Source organism: Mytilus californianus, unplaced genomic scaffold, assembly GCF_021869535.1.
Source record: "Mytilus californianus isolate M0D057914Y unplaced genomic scaffold, xbMytCali1.0.p SCAF_7, whole genome shotgun sequence".
Lineage (NCBI taxonomy): Eukaryota > Metazoa > Mollusca > Bivalvia > Mytilida > Mytilidae > Mytilus > Mytilus californianus.
Window position 1 is genome coordinate 30574151 of NW_026262723.1, and position 25691 is coordinate 30599841.

The 25691-nt window shown below is 31.4% G+C and overlaps 1 protein-coding gene across 1 annotated transcript; it reads right to left on the reverse strand.

The window, feature by feature from the left end:
- Positions 1-2415: 2415 nt before the first annotated feature.
- On the reverse strand, positions 2416-22841 carry LOC127708334 (uncharacterized). The gene is made up of 6 exons (XM_052213186.1): positions 22837-22841; positions 22001-22219; positions 10539-10721; positions 8674-8865; positions 7088-7342; positions 2416-5141 (listed from the first exon to the last, which is right to left on the reverse strand). Exons 1-6 carry the CDS (start codon positions 22839-22841, stop codon positions 4931-4933), a joined length of 1065 nt encoding a protein of 354 aa, XP_052069146.1. The 3' UTR covers positions 2416-4930.
- Between the last annotated feature and the right edge of the window lie 2850 nt (positions 22842-25691).

The following is a 25691-nucleotide window of genomic DNA, read 5'->3' on the forward strand; positions in this document are numbered from 1 at the left end:
CTGTAAAGCTTCAACATAATTAAAGGTTATAATTATTTTCCCATGCAATCAGTGTAACATGTGTAAGATACATTCACTGATAACAATATGAATAATGTTTGAACTTTACACTTTAAAAGTTTTATTATTATGTCAATATAACAACTATTAAAATTTTAAATGTTTGCGTGCAGCAATTCATTAAAATTCTATAGTCTGTCAGGGTCAAAACCTTTTAATTGCTGCTTTGAAATGTGCGTGTATAAATTAAGACGATAGTAGTTCACCCATGTTCAAATATCACACATCCATTAGGAAAAAAAACCAGTTATGATAATGATATACGAATAGAAAGGTTAAAACATTTAAACCAAGCAAAATTTAAAACAAATCTAACCTTTTAATCTTAGTATTTGTGTTGAAAGGAATAAAGGCAAATTTAATGATTATTATTTCTTCTATCCATGATTCAATATGCGAACACTAATACAGTTCATTATATTGTAAACTAATATAATTTATGAATGTCTGACTGTCACGACTATTTTTTTTCGTATAAGTGATTATTCTCACATTCTGTTCTTTGCTCCTTTTTGAAATAACAATAAGAACAAAACAGTAATGTATGATAGAAGCAAACTATTCTTCGCCCTAAGATTTGTTAGTGGAATTACATTTTTGTTTAATATTTAGTTCTTTATGTGTGTCTATAGGGAAAGCAAGCATACACTTATTTCATAAATAATATAAAGTCATTTAAAAATAATACAAAACACCTACATGTGTTTCAAAGGTTCAAATGAAAAAAAAAAACCATATGTAGCTGATGATAAATAGATAAAAAAGATATATCATACTCATATTTTTAATAACAATACTCCAAATATAACTTCATTCTCCTAAACTTTGCACAAACAAGTGGACACTTCTGCCATGAATGTAAACATCTTTTCTATTTCACCAATTTACAAAGAATGAAATTGGCGGAAACGATGACATTACACAAGATCCGCAGATAAGGTCCCTTCATTGATGCCTGAGGCGATACCATTTGAAAATCGTACACATAAAACAAATGTTGAAGCAATGAATAAACAAAAAAGGATCAAAATTAAAGGGAAACCCGCACTGAAAATCATAGAAGACACATTCTTTACTTTGAAAGTATTTTCAAATTTTTACTTTTACTCTAACAGCAAATTTTAATAAACCAATATTCGAATTTCCATGCCAGTACCAAAATATTGGCGAACATGGCTAATGGGATAGTGATACCTTCGTTGACAAACATTTCACCAGGAGGGGTAACTAACAAATAGTATTAATAACATCAACAGTACCAACTTCAGTTTATCATATACGCATTGTGTCCTATCCCGGATTGTTGGTTTGTGTGGCCAGTGATTAATTTATAGCAAGAGCCGCTAACCCTGTCCACCCTACAGATCTTGATTCTTTTGAAGTTCATTTGATTCTCTCTGTTGTTATTTGATATCTTGATATGTTTTTTCTTTACTACTTTTGTATAAACTACTGTTTTTAGCTTTACCTACCGACTATTAAGATATATCTGTCGTTAGAAAACCATTTCATAATTGACTTCTTCTACTGTTGAAACACAGAGCAAGATTTTATTTGTTGCATGAAGATGCGATAGTTTGCTTTTTTTGTCTGCAGTTAGATATGTAATAACAAAAAAAAAAAAACTCCAAGGTAAATTCAAACAGGGGAAGTCAATATAAACTAACTAAACAAAACGCTCGACTTCATCAATGTAACGAACGGAACGACTGGAAAACAACTGTCATATGACTTCAAAGGAAAAGGTCGTTTAAATTAAGACGATAGTTTAGATTACTGGTGTTAAACATAGTTTTAAAGCTAGCTATACCTCAAACTTGTAATATAAAGTTGAATTTGGTTTTGTGATACAAATATAGTGTGATCAACTCAAACAGACATACTATTTAACGTGAAAAAAATTGGGATCCAGAAGCCAAAATCATAACATAACCAAATTACACAATGCAAACAAACAGACAAAATTGCAAAAAAACTGTGAATAAATCTAAATAAGACAAAAAAAAAAAACAATTATTTTTAAGCATAATATCCTATCCGCATTTCGTCAAGAGTTAAGTGATCCAAATCATGATGGTGTTTCGATAAGGAGTTCGAAACAGATGACAGCTACACAGTAACCACCTTAAATATCTCTGGATGCATATTGTTTAAATGAAAATTAAGATAGGGTCCTAGTATTACAGCACGGAGATAGATACTACATGTGTAAACCCTGAAATGTTCCTAAGCTGACTTCTCATACGCAAGAAATGAATAAAGTGTTATTTTTATTTGCAATAGAAATGCTGAAAACATCTCTTTCTGGAAACGTAAGTATTCAAACGAACCTCATTGCCAATAACTAGATTTAAATCAAGACAAAAAGTTAACTTTATGTTTGTATCAATTATTAAAATAAAATACAATAACATATTATTAAGAAACACTCAGACTAATACATGTCTAACAATAGGCAATATACATAATCATCACAAGGTATCCATAGATATGAATGATTGATGCAACTATACAGAACAGTGTTAAGGAAATTATATAAATGAGTGTATAATAGCAGTATTTGAACTAAGTTGTTGATAGAAATGGATAAGTTTTTCAACTCTTTAATATTGCAGAATATGAAATATGCGGTCAACAAATCCATAGTGTTATCAATAGGCTAATATACATGTACAGCATATTAAGTGTTTAAAATGTCTTTACAATGATGGATAATTAAAGATTGGAAAGCCTTGTCATTTGTTTTACATCAATGTAACAAAAAATGTGTCTGTTTACGTTGGTATAGAAGAAGACGCTTACCTTCTCGGTCTTTTTTTGGAGTTCATCGGATTCCCTCAGTTTTGTTTTTTATCGTTATTTGTATAATTCCTTTTTTATTTTTGACCATCGGTTAACTAGTATTTTCTAATCGGTTACGAAATATTAAAGTACACTTGTAACACTTGACCCTTAATTTAATAAAAGAAATTTATATTTGCTTTATGAAAATTTCTATCTTGCGTCGCTAGTTTATAGTCAAAGCGCTCTTCAAAAAATCTATTCACTTAAAACCAATTGGGATGCGGTCTTATCGATTAAACGGCAAAGACCAACACGTGATATATATATTGCACTCTATGAAGAATTTGCACAGATATCATTCTGGTATTTGTGTGTGTTTCAGCTTTAGTATTAGTGTTGCTATTAAAAGATATTAAAGCTATTTTGTCTTTTTCTTTAGAAATCTTCCTTGTATATCGTTTCATTATTATTTGCACATTTTGTCTACCTCGCAATCACGGTGTTATACATCCAGACTATTTGCATAAGTTACATGTTAAAACAACCATTTAAATTATAAAATAAAACAAAATAACACAGGAAATTAGAAGTAACTGTTTTTGCTACACTTGTTATCATATTCGTAACTACACAAATATATGATAACAGTGACGTTCTTTGGAATCCCAATCCACATCAATACTGTATGTGTCCTCCTGAGTAGTATGTATATATTAAAGACATTATTGATAAGGTACAATAGATATAAACAAAGGTAAAAAAAGTAACACTAGCATTGTATATATGTGCATAATAAAAATATATTTATATTACAAAAACGTCACTCAACACTTTGATAAAATATTTTCAGTGGTATGCATTTCTTATTATTTTACCCCCCCCCCCCCCCCCCCCTCTTTCGAAAAAAACCCGAATATACATGGATGATTTGTTTACATTAAGAACTAGTCTTCTTTTTAAAAACGTTAAGGATAAATTGAAAAGGAATGTAAACTTGTTTAGATTGCAAGGGTTCTTCATTCATCAAACTAAGTACTAAATAATCATAATTCAGTTCTTCTAATCAAGTAGAAGATTTTTCACCAAACGAAAACGGCATTATTTTCGGTATAAGACATGTCATATGCAAGACGTCGAATGCCACAAGTGGAACAGGAACTATATATCCCTGCATTGTGATGTTAACTTAAAGTTTTATACGCAGTATTTTGCAGACGTGTCTGTATTTCAACTTTTTCTTTTCTTTCGTTCTTGTGTTACATACATGTATCAGTCCCCTTTTGACATTTGATATGTATTTACTCTTTAATCTCCTTTAAAGTATATGTTAGTTTATGTATTACAGACTTGTTTATATCGATTATTATGAAATCCTCTTGAAAATAAAATAACACATTGAGCAGCACACTTTAAATAGTTTGTTTTATCGGACTCTTGAATTCGTTTCATTTTTTATTATGTTAATAAAATAGTGTACCTTTTGTTTTAAAAGTGTTGTCTTTTCACTTAGGATTCAGAGATCATGACAATTTTCAGATATGATATTTTCAGATCAAAATTGAAATCTTAATGAAATCATGTCGTTAATATGTGCACTTGCAATCTATTACGTATGAGTATGAACGTAAACACCATGGGCATACGTTAAAGAAAGCAACCCAATACCACAATCCCCATAAAGAAATATTTAAGTCAACATATAGTCGTCAACAATGAGTAGGTGTATATACAATATGACAAGCTTTACATTTCGTCCCAATATTGATATTCGTGCAGAAAACACATCAATTAAATAAAGGCGACGGTAGAAATATAGAAATGTATTCTACAACATGTCATCAGAAATGCATTAAGGCATTGCATTTCAGTGTTATAAAAGATCGGATTCATTGCATTGAACACATCAGGTATGACTTTAAAATTCACTTACACCTTATATTGCAATGGTCTTGGCATTATCAGTCAATCTAATGCTGACCTTTAGATATCTATTGTTGATAAAAAATGTTAATAAAAATGTGCAGGTGCACTAGCATCCACTTAAAATTTGCGCTTCAATGAATGATATCTCTTTTTAATGTTTCGGTTAGATGTGAACCTTTTCGTTATCGTTGTTAGGCTGCTTATCACTGTTTTGATGTATTTGTCCTTCATCTTGAAGTCCGTGGAATGATCGACATGGAGGAGAGTCTGAATCTACTTCTTGATATTCTTTCCTTTCAAATTCTGGATTTATGTACGATCCTATCTGGTTATATTTGTTTGAAGATTCAAGATCACCATTGGTTTGCTGTTTTCTGTATTACATAAAAGAGAAAACGAATTTTGAATAAGGTCATATAAAGCATACCATATACAGGCGGATGGATATTAAACTTAAACGCTTGATTATGAGAGCCTTTTCTAGCTATACAAAATACGCAACTTCTTTTGGCTTACCGCGTTATAGATAATAAACTTATAATCTTAAAAGTATGCACTATTATGTATGTTGTAATATCACTGTTTATACGTTTCATCCCTAATTATAACAGTTGATCAGCCTATATATGAGGTGAGCTGCAACCCCTGATCTAGAAAACTAGGGGTTTCAGAAATACTTTGGTACATTTGATTACAAAACATATTCGATAGTATGTAACGGTTAAGGTTTACATGAAACTTGAATGTCCAAAAAAGGCACAAACATATCGATTTTTGTTGGAGTTCAGGCTTTAGTTTTTTATGTGGTGTTTTGTATACTCTTGTTTGTCTTTTGGTCCTTTTTTAATTTTTTTGTCAACGCCTTGACTGTTTGTTTTCGACCAATGGGTTTGATGTCCTTTTGTTATCTTTCGTCCTTCTTCTGTGAAGTTTGACAACATCTTCAAACTGTGGTTACTTTGGAGGATAAAATGCAACCTAATGACAAGACTTGTTTTACTCAGCGTTCAGGCTTTTAAAATCGATTCATTTAAAACCAGAGTGTGGTCTTTTGATACTTTATTACATGTTTAAATTAAAGGGCCATTTTCAGGAAAAAGTGAACCTGGTCCTTTAGCAATATGTTAAAAGTGTAACATGTTTCGATGTTGAAGATTGCATTTTTACTTTTTTATCTACACTCATTTGGTATACTGTTATCATCTCACGAACATACATGACATATAAAACAATTTAAGTTAGTGAATAATTTGGTTATATATTGTTTGCAAACTTCCTTTAATTATTAAACGGTCATTTCTAGTAAATAGCGATCAAGATGGCTGTTATCTGCTCTTTGGTCGGGTTGTTGTCTCTTTGACATATTCCCCATTTCCATTCTCAATTTTATTAAGAAAAGAATTATACATTGTCATACGTAACACGCTTATTTGGTGTTATTTCAATTATCATTCAGAAATATATGCATTTTTGATTCTAATGAAATTTGGTAATTGGTCGTAGAACTTTAATTTAGGCTCTGAACTATGTGAAAAATTGAAGTTTGTATTTGAATTTAAATTTCTCGTGTATCAATTTTTAATTACTAGAACAAATTATTTTCCAGATACGTTGAAAATAAATATTGCTATACAAGGGTGATTGATATATTTAGGTTGATAAAACAGTTCCCTCAATGAGTTAATCCAATAACTCTCTAGGCTTTTTAGTTCAGCCTTTGATCAGCCCCTGCATCGCTGAATATTTAGAAAATATTGTCAAACTTTATCGTTGTGTTTATATAGTAATAAATACAGTATATGTATTATGATATATCACCCATATGACAACATATTTGGGGAAATGAAATCCTAGGGGAAACATTGGATCGAGAACCACATAAATACAATTAAAAAGTAACAAACAAATTTCAATTCTGTGTGATGGTTGGCGTCTAATTATATTATCTTTTTTGCTACTATTTATCGTAAGTGTTTTCAAATGCCAAAAAGCATTTTCCTTTTATTTACTTGGCAGTTAGTTTTCCCCTTATTGAATTGACAGTTGTTTTACCTTTATTGGCATAGGACAGTTGTTTTACCTTTATTGACATGACGGTTGTTTTACCTTTATTGGCATGACAATTCTTTTCCCCTTTATTAACATGACAGTTATTTTCCCTTTATTGACATGACAGTTATCTATAATGATGTGACTTCTGGCTCTTCTAATTTGGATAACATATGTCTTGAACAAACATTATGACTAGCGTACACTTGTTTTACACAGTTTGACTAAGTGTACAATACAGCCTAAAGCATATTTTGCAGTCATCACTCACCTTAGATTCTCTGTTATATCAACGTACTCATCATTGTGTACCGTTTGACCAGATATGTCGTTAATTTCATCTTGTATTTCAGCATTTGTGTTTCCTTGTTGCTTATAATCTTCAGATCTTGCCAACGATCTTATAGATGGACAAACCCTAGCTACTTTGGTTTTTCCTTCGCCACCATGTGCAAATGTTTTGATGTTGCATGCCCTCTGACTATCTTTAAGTGATGAATCAGCTTCGTCATGGTTTTTCCCGTTGCTTCGTGAAAAAAAGAAACATAAGAATATTATCATACAGATTTATTGGGTTTTCAAATTTAAATTTAAGGGTTCTGCCAACAATATCGAACTTTTTCTTATACGGTTCTACAATAAAGACTTCATTTGTAGATTATATAGCTTGTGTGTATAACAGAAAAAGTATATGTTCTTATATTCATATTTTTCTGTCATGAACGAGCGTCTTTTTGTATTAATATATATGAGATGTTTTTCAACAATTAAAAAGCAGAATTCATACAAAATATTCTTATAGACAGTCTAAAAAGAAAAGCATCCTGCAAATTTTTTAATTTCACTTTCAGATAAATTGATGATTTTCTGTCACTTAATAATCCACATTCAAATGAGTCCTCACATCTCAAATATCCTAGTGAGCTTGGGATTAAGAATACTAACCAAAGCAGGAAGTCTGCTTAATAATTTGATTTTAACTTCGATGTTGACACAGTTGGACGATTTCAAACTAAAATATATGACAAACGTGATGATTTCAACTTTTCAATTTTCAAATTCCCATTTCTCAGCAGTAACATACACTCCGCTACATCATGTTAAATTAATCTTTCAGTTAAGATGTAATATTCAGGCATATTCACACTATGCAGAATTAACATAGACTTGTTGTTTACACATTAACTGTAAAAACAGCGTAATGAGGAAGAACGACTGAAAATGACACTACACAAGAGTTTCACCATCACGAATGTGTTGACTGATACGATGTATTTTCACAGTCGAACCAGGTCAAGCAAAATACTTTTAAATTGGTATTTGCTGCTTCTCCGCTTAGCACACGACATAAAGGAGTAAGAGCAAAGACTGGTGTCGGAGTTAGAATAATGTGTCTGGGTAGGTTGACATGTCTTCCTGAAGGACTGTTACCTTGTGGACTAGCACGTTAATACATGTAATAAGTCAGCTCATCGTGTCGGTCTAGTACAAAGCAGGGTTAACATTCATATTATATTGACATAAATTTGATTTAATTTACCGTTGGACATTAAGCAGCCTTCCATCATCATCAAACGTTTGGTTGGTGTTGCATGTTATATGGTTTCTTAAAACTGATGACTTACTGTTTACATTTCTATTGCTTTGCTGTTTAAATTTGAGTTGACAAAAGCTAAAATTCTTGTTTTCTATACTGAATTAACATTGTTTCTATTCTTTTCGTTTATTTGACTGCATTTGTTTTTCTTAACTTTTGATAATTATATAGTTTTATTAGATCTGTATTGACAATGGAGAAAGACATGAAGTTATGACAAACTGAATGATACAGGTTTTAGGTAAACTAGATTTACTCACTTTGTTGTATCAAACTGGTCAGCATTCTCGTCATGTTTTTGGATTCTTTCTTCAGATTTAATGTTAATCATTTCTTGTGTTTCTGCGTTTGCGTCTAATGTTGGTTGATCTTTGTCATTATGTTTTGTTTTATTTTTAAACTTTGTTGCCTCATTTACCTGCGCATATTCGACGGTTTCTTGTTGAACAGGTCTGAAATATTTTGATAAAGAGTGAAACAGACGTCATTCTTGTTGACGATAAAAATCCTGATAACATTTTTAGTAATGTCTACATGTTTTATCAAAGCAAAGCAAAACCGTGACCATTTCTTTTCTAATGTGTGGTATTTGATGACTTTATTCATAATTTGATTGTTAACGAAATTAAACATCATTTTTAAACTGTTGTTCATATTAGTATTCTATAGAACTAGAAACACAAGAGGTCAATTCAGGGTCTTCCATTTGAGATGTCCTAATCCTGCTTTGTTGCAAATACAGCCAATGTACATTACATGGTAACCGCTTTCACACAAAATTGAATGCAAATAGGGGTTGTTTTTTTCATGAAATTTACCTGTTGTAGAATCTTTACGAATACAATGATGATAATTGATGATGAATGCATGATTTCAATTGCTTTATGTTGCTAACGTATTTGTTGTATGTTCTTTTTGATATATAATTGACTTTGATGTTGATTTATTGTTATTATCATCTTTGGTCATATGTTGCATGCATTCCATTTTATGATTTGACATCGTATTAGTGTTTTGTATCATCTTTCATTCAACGACATGGACAAGTCCGTATTATCTACTAGAAAAGTATCAAATTGAATTTCATTTCTTAACTATTTCGGTCTCTGACAATCTAACATCTGACATTCGAAGTGAAAAAACCGATCAAACACATGAAGATCACCATACATTCATCAACTAAGCAAACAGTAGTTGGAAAAACTTTAGCACCTCGATAATAATAGAATACATTGTAACATATTAATAAGTTTGAATGTCATGACCTCATCAATGTTTTTCGTCGTATCAGCACAAAGTGATACCCACAAGGATGAATCATTAACATGCAATGACGTGAACATTTGTTGAAAGATGAAAGACTATGATTGAGCTATAATTAGGGTAGGACGTTAAAATTTTGGATTAATAAGAATTATAGGTATACATATACAAAGCTAAATTATTCATTATTAACAATTGAAAATTACACACTGCAGACAAATGGTTTCAAAGATTTTAAGGAACAAAGGCCTGAATACGCCAAAACATCAGTTAATTGATAACACTAACGGCAACAATTTCATTGTATTAGATGGGCATTTTGACATTCAGTGATGATTAAGGCCAAACTATTTTAGAATTCATCACACAAACACCTTACTCAACCAAAAAATGACATAAAACAATGACAAATAACCACGAGCTTCTTACAAATAGCCTTACTTGATATATGCAGACAATGTGGTTGGGTGAAGTCATTGTTTTTAACATTTCAGAAGATGCATTTTAGATATAAAGATAAGATTGTTATACTTACTTCAAAATGTTCTTAAAACATCAGTGTTTTCTGTAACTCGTACATGAAAACTTATGAATAACGTTATTTAAGTAAGTTTTTTAGAACATACTTTGAAAACAGTACATGTTCTAAAATATACACGCAACAGGACACGTCAAGAGTGACATCGTCGTCAAAACATAAAGTTTGTAATGTTATGTGTACGTTAATCTTAGTTTCAATGTTTGCATTTTTGTGTCTGCAAATCGACTATTATAATATTACTTGTAGTAATTAGCTTCAGTAGCTTAAAGTTCTTTTGGATTCATGCATTAAGAATATTTATTGTTTCAGCTTTATACGTACGATTTATTCCTGTTCTCTTCCTCTTGTTTTTGATTATGCATGTATTCTTTATTATGCTGTGTAACTATTTCAAGATCATCATAATCATTTCCGTTATTTTCCGAAGAAATGACAGGCAATTCGCCGTCTATGACAACAGATTCATAGCCACCCCGTCTGGAATTCTCAAGATGTATTGGATGACTGTCAAGAATAGCAATATCTTATATATATACAAGTCTAAATTTAAAAAATACGTTCAAACCTATGATTGCGTTGGATAAAAACCGCAATTTTTATACGTGTGCATGCAAAACAAATATCTTGGTAGAGGGTTCTAAATACAGCACAAACAACATTTTCCAAAAGACCTAAAAAGTCAAAAGTATATTTTAACAAAACGCATTTGACTAGTAGGTCGAACAACGGATGTTCTTAAACCCTGCTGACTGCCATGTATATATACCATCTTTTCCGCAAGTTTATTGTTTTCTGTTTGATATTAAATTAATAGTTAAGATCCATTTTGTTACATCTGGTGATCCGTTGTTCGACCTGCTATTCAAATGCGTTTTGTTAAAATCTAGCTAAACCTCTCACTTGTATGACAGTCGCATCAAATTCCATTATATTGACAAGGATGTGTGAACAAAACAAACAGACACAATAGGTAAAAATGAAAATTAAACGCTTTTAGACAGAAAAACATGTATGAGTTGGTTATCTACACTTCTTATTACTAGCCTTGTAGTTTTGATGAGTTTTAACTGCTATTTTAGATAATTTTAGAAACCAAACAAATTGTAAATCTCGAGAATAAACCAAGGCCCCTCTCCCACCCAAGTTGATTGGAGATTTCGACTTTATCAGCTTTTTAAAACGCGTTTGTTTAATGGGTATTGCTTCAATGAGATCTAATTTCTTAAATTTTGTAAATCATTTTACATAACGAAATATATTTCTCACTTGCGTGCAAAGTACGGATTCTTGTCTGAATCTGGCTGTACTTTTAAAGAGCTGATCTCAGAGAAAACCATGCAAAATGTCAAAAATTGTCCAGAAGAAACTATTGAGATTTGTTTTTTATGTTGTTTGTTGGAAGATCCAATCACTTTGAAAGTGTTTCGATCTATATCTGTTCGTGCTTTTTCTTTAGAAACAGGTGTTTCTATTTTTAGCAAATTGGAAATCCAAAAATCTTTGAAATTTCATTAAAATCCTTATCTAAAAAAATGATTCTGTCATTATATAATGATATATTCAATGATAAAATCACAAAATATATGTTACAATTGAAAGAAAACTCATTATATTGTCTGTTGTATGAAAATTGGAATTCTGCCCATATTTAAACGTTGTGTCAGTTAAGAGAAATTCACATGAGAGGTGTTTTCTGAGACTTATCACTGTTAAATAACGCTTGAAAATAAAATACAGTTTGCTAAAAGGGATTATTATGTAATAAAATATTGATGTTTGATAGCTTTTGCTGGTGAATTGATTATACACTGTATTTTGTACGGTCAAAATTAAGACAAATTTCATGCAAAATGCATTAAAATTTAAAGGATCTATTGAACACATTCTATGATATAAGCTTTGTTTTTAACCATACATGTATGTTTCAAAATATAGCAATAAATAATCCCATAAATATTTTACAAGGAATTTAAAGGAAAAAGATTGTCATTAAAAGTTTACGGTTTGTGTTAAACACTTTTTTTTCACTCAATGAATAAATATATTATTGCTTTTCATTACAGTGAAATGACAATGAATTGTTCAAAGGGTTCATTGTTTGTTTTGATACTTTCCTCATGGAAGACCCATAAAGATATCCCAACTACATGAGGAATCTTTTTAGTTATCTCCCATGATATGACTTCTTTAAAAAAAGAAGTAACATAAATCTGATTAGTTGAGAATGCAACAGTTGTTATACTTTTTGTGTAATTAGAGATGTCTTATACAGTCAAAGAATATTAGTAACATAGTGTGCTAGTGACCTTAGACGATATATATGGGGTCAGTAAATTCCATATTGGGTGAGAGCGAAGCGTAACACCATTACTAACCGTGTATTGAAATAAGCCCCGCCTACTAACCTAATATGAAATATACACGGTCTCCACGCGGTTGCTTTTAACCAATCATATTCCTAGAAATGTATAGGAGGTAAGATAATAGATAATACATGTACCCTACTAATATAATATGTTATACCATTCAAAATATTTCTCCTTTTTGGAACTCTCAATATTATGGATCATCTGAGGATGTCATACCCATTTTGAAATGTGAGAAGCCAGTTTCGCAGCATCTTTGTGGGACAGTCTGTGATACAAATATACAAATACCAGAGGGACTTCTTATCTTTTATAGATATGAAAAGTTTTCACTGCATTCTTCAACTCTCAATGCGTATATTTGTCCAAAACATAGAGACAATCTTGGGATGTATTGGAGACGACAACAAAAAAAGATGCCGGTTTATACTTTATCCAATTAATAGCACTGCTATAACTGAAAGAGGTATCCAGGCACAAACAGCAAAAGAAATATAGATGAAATGTGGATACCTGTTGTTGTATGTAAGGATAACTAGTTTCATGTTTATAACATCAGTGTATTATATGTTTCTAATATAAATAACATGCAAACTATACATGTATATATAGACCAAACACAACAGTATACATGTGTAAAGACTTCCTCCCAAGGTAATTGTCTGTCTTGTGTTTTTATTATTTTATATGGAGGATAGCAAGTGAATAGACAGACCTACACTCTTATCAAGCTTTGCTAATTTCTATAAAAAGTGCCAATAATACAACTATTAAAAGAGAAGGCTCTTTTAGGTATAACATGATAGATTTGATTTAAATGTTAATTCCTATATAGAAGTTTTTTTTTTATTTAACCTTCAATGTAATTTGGTAGTAGCATACTGTCAATATAGTTTTTTTCCAGATAAAATAGAATAGCTAACCTTATTGTGTCAGTTCATTTTAGTTGAAAGTTTAAGAATAAAATTTAAGAGATCACATTAAAGCTCAACCTTGCAAATCTTATAGATATGTTTCTTTCAGAATTATTATTAAGAATGGACATGATGGAAGTTGGGTTTACATGTTAAGTTTTTAGTTGTGACTTAGATACATTGTAGTTGTGTGTTTATTTATATATCATGTAAATGTACATGATATAAAAATTAAATCAATTATTTAGAGTTTTTAAAGAAATCAATCTGAATACAAATCATGTTCATCAATAGGTGTACAGAATTTTGTGGCAGTGCTCCTGGACCTCAGGCTTAAAATTACATGTACATGCTCTATCTTTTTTAAACAAAACAAAAAGACAAAGGGAAACTGCTTATCTCACCAAAAAGTATATATTCGCAGTGCTATAAGGTATATTTTAAACCAAAATATGTACATGTAGATTATTTTATGATAAAAATAATATAAGTCTTCTTTTCGACCTGTGATTGTACATTCCTTCCATACATTCTGAATTTATGCTGTACTTTTAATATGTCATACAATTAAATTGTTTAAATTGAACTACATTTGATAATTATTTTTTTTTATTTTCAATATGCTAACAATAAAGGGATGACCATTTTATCCTTTATGAATTGGGGTTTGGGGATTAGCGCAGAGGTTATTTTGAAGATAGAATATTTCTTTTTGATGTTACATCCAATGCACATGTATTCCAAGGGGCAATGCTACCCACAAATTATTTCCATGCTTGTACACACTTGCTTCCCAAATTTTATTTGAAAGAATAGCCCCCCTCCCTCTAATCAAATTGTACAAATGTATTAATCAGAAATTCTATGATGTTTAAATTAACTATGATTTATGTAGAAAGCAACAAATTGATAAAACATGTTTTAACAAGTATTGTACGTGTAAATATATACATTTATCATTTTTATCTTTTTCAGGAATTTGTAAGGCGAAAGCATTGACCAACATCCGAAGAAAGCAAAATATTCATACAGAGGGATATAGGTTTGTATTTCCATTGATTATTGAAACTGAATTTGTTTTTTTATCAAACCTACAGCACACACATGTACAGGTAAACATTTGTTGTTCAAAGAAATCTGGTTTCTGGACAATAACTTATAAGACTATGGATCTCTTTGAAATTGTACCACAATGTTCCATACCAAAAAAAGGAAGGATTGGATTGATTTTTGGGATAGTTGACCCCATCGTTTAGGAATTGGGGGCATCAAGGGGCCAAAAAACAATACTTTTTTAATACTTTGTATACATTGCTTATTTCTTGGCTAATTTCTATGTGGTTTCACTCAAAGTCTTTAATTCTTGAGGTGAACATACCGGGTGTTTAGATTTTGGATGTCGGGCCCCGTTTTTAAATTTGTCCTGATTGAGGTCCAAAATTGAACTTTGTTTGATGTTATCAAAAATTGAATTATTGGGGTTTTTTGATATGCCGAATCTTACTGTGTCTTTCGATGTTTAAGTTTGGGCCCGGTTTTTAAATTGATCCACATTAAGGTCCGAAGGGTCTAAAATTAAACTTCGTTTGGTTTTAACAAAAATTAAATACCTTGGGTTCTTTAATATGCTGAATCTAAACATTAATTTAGATTGTTGATTTTGGGCCCAGTTTTCAAGTTTGTTCAAATCAGGATATTAAACGTGAATTCAGATTTTGGATTGTGGGCCCAATTATTATTTTACTATTGGAGTTATGCCCTTCGCAAATACAATTGATTTGGAAAATTCAATTGTTAGTAATCTCATGCCTACATTCAGGAACGATTTTATGAAAAATTTTAAAAGAACAAACCAAAAAATTATTATCTCCACTCTAGGAGTGACCTAGCTATATTGCATTCGTCTTGTCCATCTGTCTGTTCGTCGGGCAAATATTTATGTCACACTTTTCCCAGGTAACATTGAACTATTTGAACAAATTGACTGAATGTTTTAGCTACAGCTCAAAAGTGATGAGTTGATGATCTTTTTGGTTTTGTCAGACAGTTTCTCAGTGATTCGGGGTACCTTAATTTCTTATGTCCCTAAAAAACGTTTTGCAAATAATACTAGTCGGAATATAATTTTACTGGCCAGGAGCATCAGACTAGTGGTTTATTGTACAGACTGTTATATTTCTTAGTTTAAAGTAATTCTTGTTTAAGTCAGTCACATTTCTGTTGACTTTTTTTCTGACTTTTCATGTTCGTTACATCAATTAATCTTGACCGTCATTTACTCTTAGGAAATCATAATTACCGGAAAAATGCCATATCTTCTATGGATACAGCAGTTCAGATATACTCTTCCTCTAGAGTTGACTTTTCGTGATATTATCACAAGTATGAATTTGTCTGAAGGAAAACGACTAGTAGGTCTGCAAATTATGGTGAATATTTTTTATCTTGGCATCATTTGTGTGTGAAGTCTATTGGTACATCATATTTGTAGTAATATATGTTATTTTTACTGAGCTTTCTTGTGTATAAAATCTACCTTTTAATTAAAATTTAAACATACAATTCTTCACGATTTATCCAGTTTGTAATTGAGCATGATGAGTAAACCAAGTTTCAAAATAGCCATTATTATTCTTCTTTTTTTTATTTTTGTTGATATGAGATCTTTACTGGTTAGTCATGGTTGAATTTATTCATAACATTTCCGGACTGGGGAATTAAGTGCTTGAAGTATTGTGTAGAAACTTGTCTGTTCTTGAAAACTGCATTTGTTAAAAAAAATAATTTTGTGTTGTTGGAATGCTGTCTTGTGGAAATATACCCCACTTTTATTAATATGCTTAAATCTGTGGACAAAAAGAAAAATTATGGTTTATGATCTGTAAGAAATATTATCTGCTGAATATGAGTGTTATATGCCAAAAGTCTTTGTTTGAAGACTTATTATGCTAAGATGTTGACAACAAAAAAGGGCTTTTTTGGTTTTGTATAGACCAATGGAACATAATAATTTATAAAAAGGGAATATCGCTAGAATGTTTTCGCCTGTTCTGATCTATATACTGCTCACACAAACCAAGGGTATATTGTCAAGCTAAAAGCATGCAAGATTTGTTTATCTTGAAGATTTTTAATTGACTTTCAAGTTGATTATGTTATACTTTGCATTTCGATTTTATTCAAATATGCGCCTGGATAAAATTATGGTGTTGATTTTAGTTAAATTCAGTAGCAGTTCATGTTGAAATAAGTACCGTATAAGCTTTTTTTTCCCTTTAAATTGGTTACTAAGATTTTACTGACTAAGATATTAATGTTATTTACTGAAATTGTAACTTAATAAGTAGTATGTGTCAGACAAAAAATTATTTAAATACATTATATAATGTCCTTTGATAATTTTGAAAGAAAAATCGGTTTTCACTGAAGTTTCACTATGGTTTCTTCTTGATATGTTTTTGTAAAATATAAACCAGGCCACATATTTTGAAAAACCTAACTGTACCAATGTTTTTTTTTTATTTATTTATTACAACAAAAAACGTTTATTTGAAAAACATTCACAAATTGAAAAAGGAGCCCATACAGAAAATGCATGTTTATTCACCCCTTTTTTCCCTTTTTGAATAGTAATTTCAAAAAAATATCATATTAAATTGAAAATGAACTTGCTGGCATACATTAATGATTCTTTATTAATGCACTATTTAGGTTAAGTCATTTTCACTGGGGCAGTTAAGGTATAGATAATGAATAGTTTTAGAACCCACCCCTTTATGAAAAATATCAACTTTTCCAAATCACCAAACCTTGATGACAAAACCTTTATGATTCTCAAATTCCCAGCATAATATTTTATGAAAGCAGTATGGGTTAGAAGTTTTGTCAATTCATAATATTTATTTAAAAAATAAAGTGTTATTTTAAGAGCTACATACTTTAAATTTGCGAATTTGGTAAATTTTCAATTCTTTGGCAAATTGCCAGTTTTAAAAAGTTATTTCCCTTTGAATACAATATGATTGAGGTTTGAAATGAGGTAAAAACAAATTGCGCTATGTGTGTGTAACAAATGGTTTATACATGTTATAGTGTTTGTTTGATTTAATACCGTGTAAAAAAAAATTCTGATTTGCCTACATTTTGTTGTCATTTTAAAGCCATTTTGAGAAAGGTATGATTTTTCTAAGATGGACCCCGTGCGACAGTCATTTTAAATTTATGAGAAAAATAATGTGTCACTTGAAAGCTTATACATGCTGCAACTTACTGTCCAAGTAATATCAAATTTGGAAAACATTGCTTCTAGACCCTTTTGCATGGTTTCATCTGAGATCACCTCGGTGCAGTTGGGTTCATCGGCTGTTTAAAGTTGGTACATTTAGGACGTTTAATAGATATAAGAAGATGTGGTATGAGTGCCAATGAGACAACTCTCCATCCAAGTCAAAATTTATAAAAGTAAACCATTATAGGTCACAGTACGGTCTTCAACACGGAGCCTTGGCTCACACCGATCAGTAAGCTATAAAGGGCCCCAAAAAATTACTAGTGTAAAACCATTCAAACGGGAAAACCAACGGTCTAATCTATATAAAAAACGAGAAACGAGAAACACTTATGAACCACATCAACAAACGACAACTACTGAACATCAGATTCCTGACTTAGAACAGGTGCAAACAAACGTTTTAATAGTACCAAACCTTCACCCTTTTTCTATATAAGCTTATTAAATATGTTTGCCTCAATCAACATGGGAGATACATTTACTGTAGAAACGAATATCTTGTGTAATGAAATTTATACCGTTATTTTTATTACTGTCACTCGGTCATTATCTCTGATAGTGGACTATAAATTCCCAGGGAAACAACCAACCCAGTTATCAGAAAGTCGACACTTGCATGAAATAAAATATTTCTCCTTCATACTCATATGGAATTGCCTAAACTTTATGTGCTTTTGTTTTTTTCAGCCTTTTAACGTTTGTACAAATATGTATTCGGTTTTGGATTTCAAATATTCTGGCATAACGCTGGTACCGTTATTGTTATTACTACAACATCAAATTTCGTTCAAACAATATTCATACTTTCATTCCAGTGTCAAAGTTCGGATTACTGGACAGATAATATCCTCGAGGACTTAAAGTTCACATTTTTTTTTGTGAAAATGAGGTAAAAACAAATTGCGCTATGTGTGTGTAACAAATGGTTTATACATGTTATAGTGTTTGTTTGATTTAATACCGTGTAAAAAAAATTCTGATTTGCCTACATTTTGTTGTCATTTTAAAGCCATTTTGAGAAAGGTCTGATTTTTCAAGATGGACCCCGTGCGACAGTCATTTTAAATTTATGAGAAAAATAATGTGTCACTTGAAAGCTTATACATGCTGCAACTTACTGTCCAAGTAATATCAAATTTGGAAAACATTGCTTCTAGACCCTTTTGCATGGTTTTATCTGAGATCACCTCGGTGCATTTTGGGTTCATCGGCTGTTTAAAGTTGGTACATTTAGGACGTTTAATAGATATAAGAAGATGTGGTATGAGTGCCAATGAGACAACTCTCCATCCAAGTCAAAATTTATAAAAGTAAACCATTATAGGTCACAGTACGGTCTTCAACACGGAGCCTTGGCTCACACCGAACAGTAAGCTATAAAGGGCCCCAAAAAATTACTAGTGTAAAACCATTCAAACGGGAAAACCAACGGTCTAATCTATATAAAAAACGAGAAACGAGAAACACTTATGAACCACATCAACAAACGACAACTACTGAACATCAGATTCCTGACTTAGGACAGGTGCAAACAAACGTTTTAATGGTACCAAACCTTCACCCTTTTTCTATATAAGCTTATTAAATATGTTTGCCTCAATCAACATGGGAGATACATTTACTGTAGAAACGAATATCTTGTGTAATGAAATTTATACCGTTATTTTTATTACTGTCACTCGGTCATTATCTCTGATAGTGGACTATAAATTCCCAAGGAAACAACCAACCCAGTTATCAGAAAGTCGACACTTGCATGAAATTAAATATTTCTCCTTCATACTCATATGGAATTGCCTAAACTTTATGTGCTTTTGTTTTTTTTCATCCTTTTAACGTTTGTACAAATATGTATTCGGTTTTGGATTTCAAATATTCTGGCATAACGCTGGTACCGTTATTGTTATTACTACAACATCAAATTTCGTTCAAACAATATTCATACTTTCATTCCAGTGTCAAAGTTCGGATTACTGGACAGATAATATCCTCGAGGACTTAAAGTTCACATTTTTTAAAATTTTATTTTTAAAATCATTTTAAATTTGGGAATATATCACCCGAATACCCATCCGGAAATAGCTATATTATGTGTGCTGTTGGTTTTATCAGCTCCTTAAGCTTTTTCATCAAATGTTTGATTTTCGGTTTTTATTGGTTTAGACTACAGCATCATTTAAGGTAGATTAACTGTATATCGCCATCTTGGATTGTAAAACAGCAGTTCACAATCGGTCTTGTTCTTTGCTTAAATTTGCAAATTATGAGACAGACTGGTTATTAATGTGTTAGCTTGACTGTTTAATGATATAAAAGAAAATAATTGACGTATTGCATTATTCAGACTGATTTAACAAATACTAAATATTTGTGTTTGTTCAAATCAAATTGTCAACTTAGCCATTTAAGGGGAGATAACTCAAATAGTAAATATTTTATAAAGAATTGATAGAGACATTTTCAACTTTTACTTGTAGCAAGAACATAATGTCGGTGACACTATTTTTTCTTCTTATTTTCTTAAAGCATATTGTTAAACCTATCTTCTCTTATCTTTTATTTAACAAACTTTTTATCTATTCGCTCAACATGTGTTGGAAGTGACGATGCCTTCGTTTTTGTCACGTGGTTATGGAAGTCACATGACAGATTCAACTAACTACCGTATCTCGGAACTGGCGTATTGAATACTCATTTTATTTTTTATTTGTAATTGCTGTCAGTTAATATAAATAAGAAGATGTGGTATGAGTTTTTCCATCCGAGTCACAATGTATAAAAAGTTAACAATTATAGGTCAGAATACGGCCTACAACACGGAGTCTTGACTCACACCGAACAGCAAGCTATAAAAGGCCCCAAAATGACTAGTGTAAAACAATTCAAACAGAAAAACCAACGGCTTAATCTATATAAAAATCGAGAAATGAGAAACACCTATGAACCACACCAACAAACGACAACCACTGAACAACAGGCTCTTGACTTAGGATAGATGCATAAAAATGCAGCGGGTTTAAACGTTTTAACAGGCGCAAACCTTCACCCTAATCTGAGACAGTAGTGTAACATTACAATATAAAAAGACAAATAATAAAGTATCATTTGAAATAGCTTAACTCCATCAAAAAAACATATAAACAAAAACAAGTAAACATACACAGAACGAATAAGTTTGATCTATGACACAATATAAATACAATATTAAAAAGTAGGTGCCTATATAACATGGAATTTACAGGTAGTAATAAAACAGATGTAGTTGGAGTGTCAATAAGACAACTGTTACCTGGGACAACATGGCGTTAAATAAAACAACGTGCACAGGTAAATTTGAATATAATAGTTTTGTCGTTAGGAGTACAGAAGTAAATATTTTTTACAAAATTAATAAATTTATTGTTCATTGACGAGTACAGAGGTGAAAATTTATCGTCATACTAAATAATTATCAAAGGTGGTACATATTAAAAATAGTGAGACGAGATATAACACAAAATAAGTAAACATTGAATTACAGAAATGCATTACAAATTGTGTCAACAGGTCAAATTAACACGAAAGTACGATTTGAGAGTACTCGCAGTTACTGAAAGCTAGTTAAAAGACATGACTTGTGCAATGCTAAAACAAAAGTATCGACAGGCAGTATGATCGTTAGGATTTACCCTTATAATAAATATGTATTATGCTATATATAGATGAAGCAATCTCTAAATAAAAAATTACCGTGGAGGAGTATTTATACATCCCAATAACCATTCGAAAAGAATACAAATTTAGTTATGTTTTAATTTGTTGATGACAAAATCGATATTAGTGCCAATGTAAACAATATTAAAAGATCTTATTACAACATTAATAAGACAATCTTCACTAATTACGTTTTTAAAGGTTCGATGAGTTTACATGGATCACATAGTGATTTCCGCGCTTTTAGTACAATATTACCGTAAAATTTAGGATGTCAAATACCGTTTTTATTACGTTTTCTACAGGTACAGCCAGATTTACTTATCCAATCTTTGTATCTATGAAAGAATTTAGTAAATGTTTTCAAGTATATATTTTTCTAAAAAAAATTATAGTTTATCATGACGTTTATCTCAATTAATGCAAACATGCGAATTCAATGTTCAATATTGAATATGTAGCTATACAATTTATTTATTTCAAGGAATAAACATAACCAATAAAATAATCCAAACTTACGTCTCGTTTCTATTTTCAGGCAAGCTTTTGAGTTCAAACATTCTATCAAATTGTTCACCATTGTCTGTTTTGTGTCTTTTGTCATGTAGTACATCGTATATTCCTGGTACTGATGACGCATACTGGTCTGGAGAGTTGTCGCAAGTATTTTCATTTCGAGATTTCAATATTACATTCATGTTTTCCTTTCCATATTCTGATGATGTAGTAGTAGACGGTCTATAATATATAACAAAAATTTGATGTCAAATAATCAGAGAGACAACCGGTCTATTTTACAAATTCTCCAATACATCATCTTAAGACCAACATCTGAACTAGGTTTTTGGTACTTTTAACTCTCATTCTAGTTAATTTTATCATACAAGCAATAATAATAAGTAATAAGTTGAAGAGCATTGAGGACACCTAATTCCTCATGGGCTAACTGCCAGAACTCTCATATCGTACTTTCGTGTTAATTTGACCTGTTGTCACAATATGTAATGCATTTCTGTAATTCAATGTTTACTTATTTTGTGTCATATCTCGTCTCACTATTTTTAATGTGTACCACCTATAATTGTTAACTTTTTACACATTGTGACTTGGATGGAGAGTTGTCTCATTGACACTCAAACAACATCTTCTTATTTATGTAAACGCGAAGAAGATAACGATACTCTTTCCGAATTAGTTAAGTATGTGAGGTCGTTGATACAATTTAGAATTAAAACACTGAATGGGTCTTTGAATACGCACGCTAATTCGGTATTTAAAAACCCGACTGTTGTTAATGCACTGTACTTCTTATCCATGACACATAGGTTGTTGTCACCGCAGGTAAAACCACAAACAACATCGTTGTTTTGTTAATACCATTACATAAGTTGCTTGATAAAAAAATTAGGTATTGACAATTTACTTGCAAACTCAACATTTTATCCCACGACACTTACTAAAGACATACTTCTAAATAATTATCGGTTGTTTCTATATAAGTTCCTTTAGAATTTCAAATAAGACGAATAACTGAATCTGCCTTCACTGTATTGGGTTACTAAATTACATAAGTGTCCTTACAAAATTTTTACATTGCTGGGTCTTCAAAGTGCTCCACCGATTCTCTTTTTAAATTATTAACATCAATTTTATTAACAATCAAAGCCGGGCTTGAAAGTTTTTGTGAAACTACCTACTCTAGGGGCGGCGTGAATCAGGTGTGGATACCGAACAATTCCGAAGATCTTTTATAATGCATACAATCTGAGTTTCTTTCCTCATACAATAGTATTAAAACATTTTATTTTTCTACCCTTTATACAAATATTCCCCATTTCAAGCTAAAAGACATACTATTGAAAAATTTTACTCCTGCTTTGTTTCATAAAAAAAACGTGGCTAACGTAGATGACTATCTCGTATTAGGACGAAATAAACCGTACTTTGTAAAACATAACTCTAATTCAAATAACAAATTCTCTGAAACTGACATTATCACAAGATTGATTTCTTGATAGACAACATATTTGTTTTTATAAAGGCTGACTTTATATAGGATCTCTTTAGGAAGAATGAAAAGAAAGTAGTATTGTCCTTTATCTTTCCATTCTCCTAGCTGGATGATGTCCTCTAACTAAATTTTTCAAAGTTGTCGACCTTGGTGAAAGCATATATCACATCGAACTTGAAATAAAGGACATAACAGATACAGTTAAGTCTGCTTTATATCTTGATAGGTAAGTCTTAGATACACGATTTTTTTATTAGTTGTTAATGACTTTGAACTTGATGTCAGTAGCTGCAAGTACTCTCAGATCTCTACTTAGGGTCTATTTGTTGTGGGGATGTATAAGTACCTGTACACGTCCACTCTGTGTTTTTTGTTAGTTGTATCCATCTAATGAATTAAGCCTTTTTCAACTGATTTTTATAGTTTGTGCTTATGTTGTGCTGTTACACCACTATCCCAGGTTACGGGAGGGTTGAGCGCTCACAAACATGTTTAACCCCGCCACATTCTTTATGTGTCTGTCCCGAATCAGGAGCCTGTAGTTCAGTGGTTGTAAAAGGCCGTTAGTTTTCTCAATTGAATTGTTTCATATTTGTTTCATGTCGCGGCCTTTTATAGCCGACAATACGGTATGGGTTTTTCTCGTTGTTGAAGGTTATATGCTTGCCTATAATTGCTTAAATCCACTTCATTTGCACTTTGGTGGATAGTTGTCTCATTGGCAATCATACCACATCTCCCTATTTTTATATTACATCTAGAAATTGACAATGAGGGGCTGTCGGATACCAAACATTCAATTGATACAATATTCCAGAACTTGATTATTCCTATCACAATTTCCTTGATAGAGTAATGCTGCTTACAAGGAAGCTTTTTAACAAAGAGTGTAAAGAGGTGAAGTTGAAAACATCGCTCGTTATGAAATATCTCTTGCATAGATGACGACGGAAAAAATCCAATTGTCGTAACCACAATGTCGTCCTCCTTTTATCGAATGTTACCTACCGAAATTAGACTTATCACCGGGTTTGTACTTACATGGTCAACACGACGGGTGCAATATGTGGTAAAGTATCTGCTAACCCTTCCGGAGCTATCTTAAAACCAAATTTGAAAAAGTGTATGACTCACACGCTTAGCACTTACATTTGAGATATATTCTCCAGTTAACTGATAAATAACAGAAACTTCACACGTTGCAAACCGAGTTAACCAGCAAAATTTAAACTTAAAGTGAAAAGAAAAAACTGATAATTTGAAATTTGAATATAAGTAAAATTTGACATAAAAAAACTTAAACTTTCTTCACAGTCGTTACAAACATTGAATACACTTAAGAAGAAATCACAAGGAAATGAGGCAGCCATGAAAAGCCCCGTCATGGCTTCCTTTTCATTCCCTGTCAAAAGAACTGCATACAAAGGATCTTACAGGCTGTTTTGAAGACAATTTTCAGTAAATAAAAGATCTTTATAAAAACCTACCAAAAGTGATTTCTCTATCAACACTGGGGAAAGTGTCACTGCTGAACGTGTCAGTGTAATGATTTAAGACAGTATAAGAAAGAAAAAAACCCAGATGGTATCTTTTTGTGATGACTGTAATATGTCATAAAAAGCGGAGACACCTTCCCAAGATTTATAGACAAACAAGATTGGTTCAACCTTACTCTAAAAGGAACCATAGTGTAAGCCTCGAACATCAGAAATTATATAAACTATATTTTATATTAGTCATGTTAGTCGTATTAGTCGTGTACACTGAATTATACATTACATATTTATATGAATAAGACATGTCGGGAAAAATATATGTCTCGTATAATGTCACTATATACATACGATTTCTTAAATTTCTCTTCCTCTTCCTTTTGGTTCTGCAAGTATTCTTTGTTATGTTGTCTAACAATATCAATATCATCATGAACAGATACGTTACCCTCCGATGAGAGGACAGACACATCACCTATGACAACGGATTCATAGCCACCAGGTTTGAATTTCTCAAGAGGTGGTGCATGACAGTTAAGTTTAGTAATATCTTGATGTTCAATAGATTTGAAGTGTATTACATTTTTCTATAATGTACTTTAGATAAGGTACACCATCAATATTACATGGTTCATTATATAATAGAACAAACACTGCACCTCTCTAATAAAAAAATCGTCACGCACACACGAAATAATTGTATACC

Excerpts from the sequence above, each read along its gene's own strand:
- LOC127708334 (XM_052213186.1), bottom strand. Across the intron at positions 8,866-10,538 it reads GAAGAGAACAGGAATAAATC|ACCTGTTCAACAAGAAACCG; the intron begins GTACGTATAAAG and ends AAAATATTTCAG. Across the intron at positions 7,343-8,673 it reads GACCAGTTTGATACAACAAA|CAACGGGAAAAACCATGACG; the intron begins GTGAGTAAATCT and ends TTTTTCACGAAG.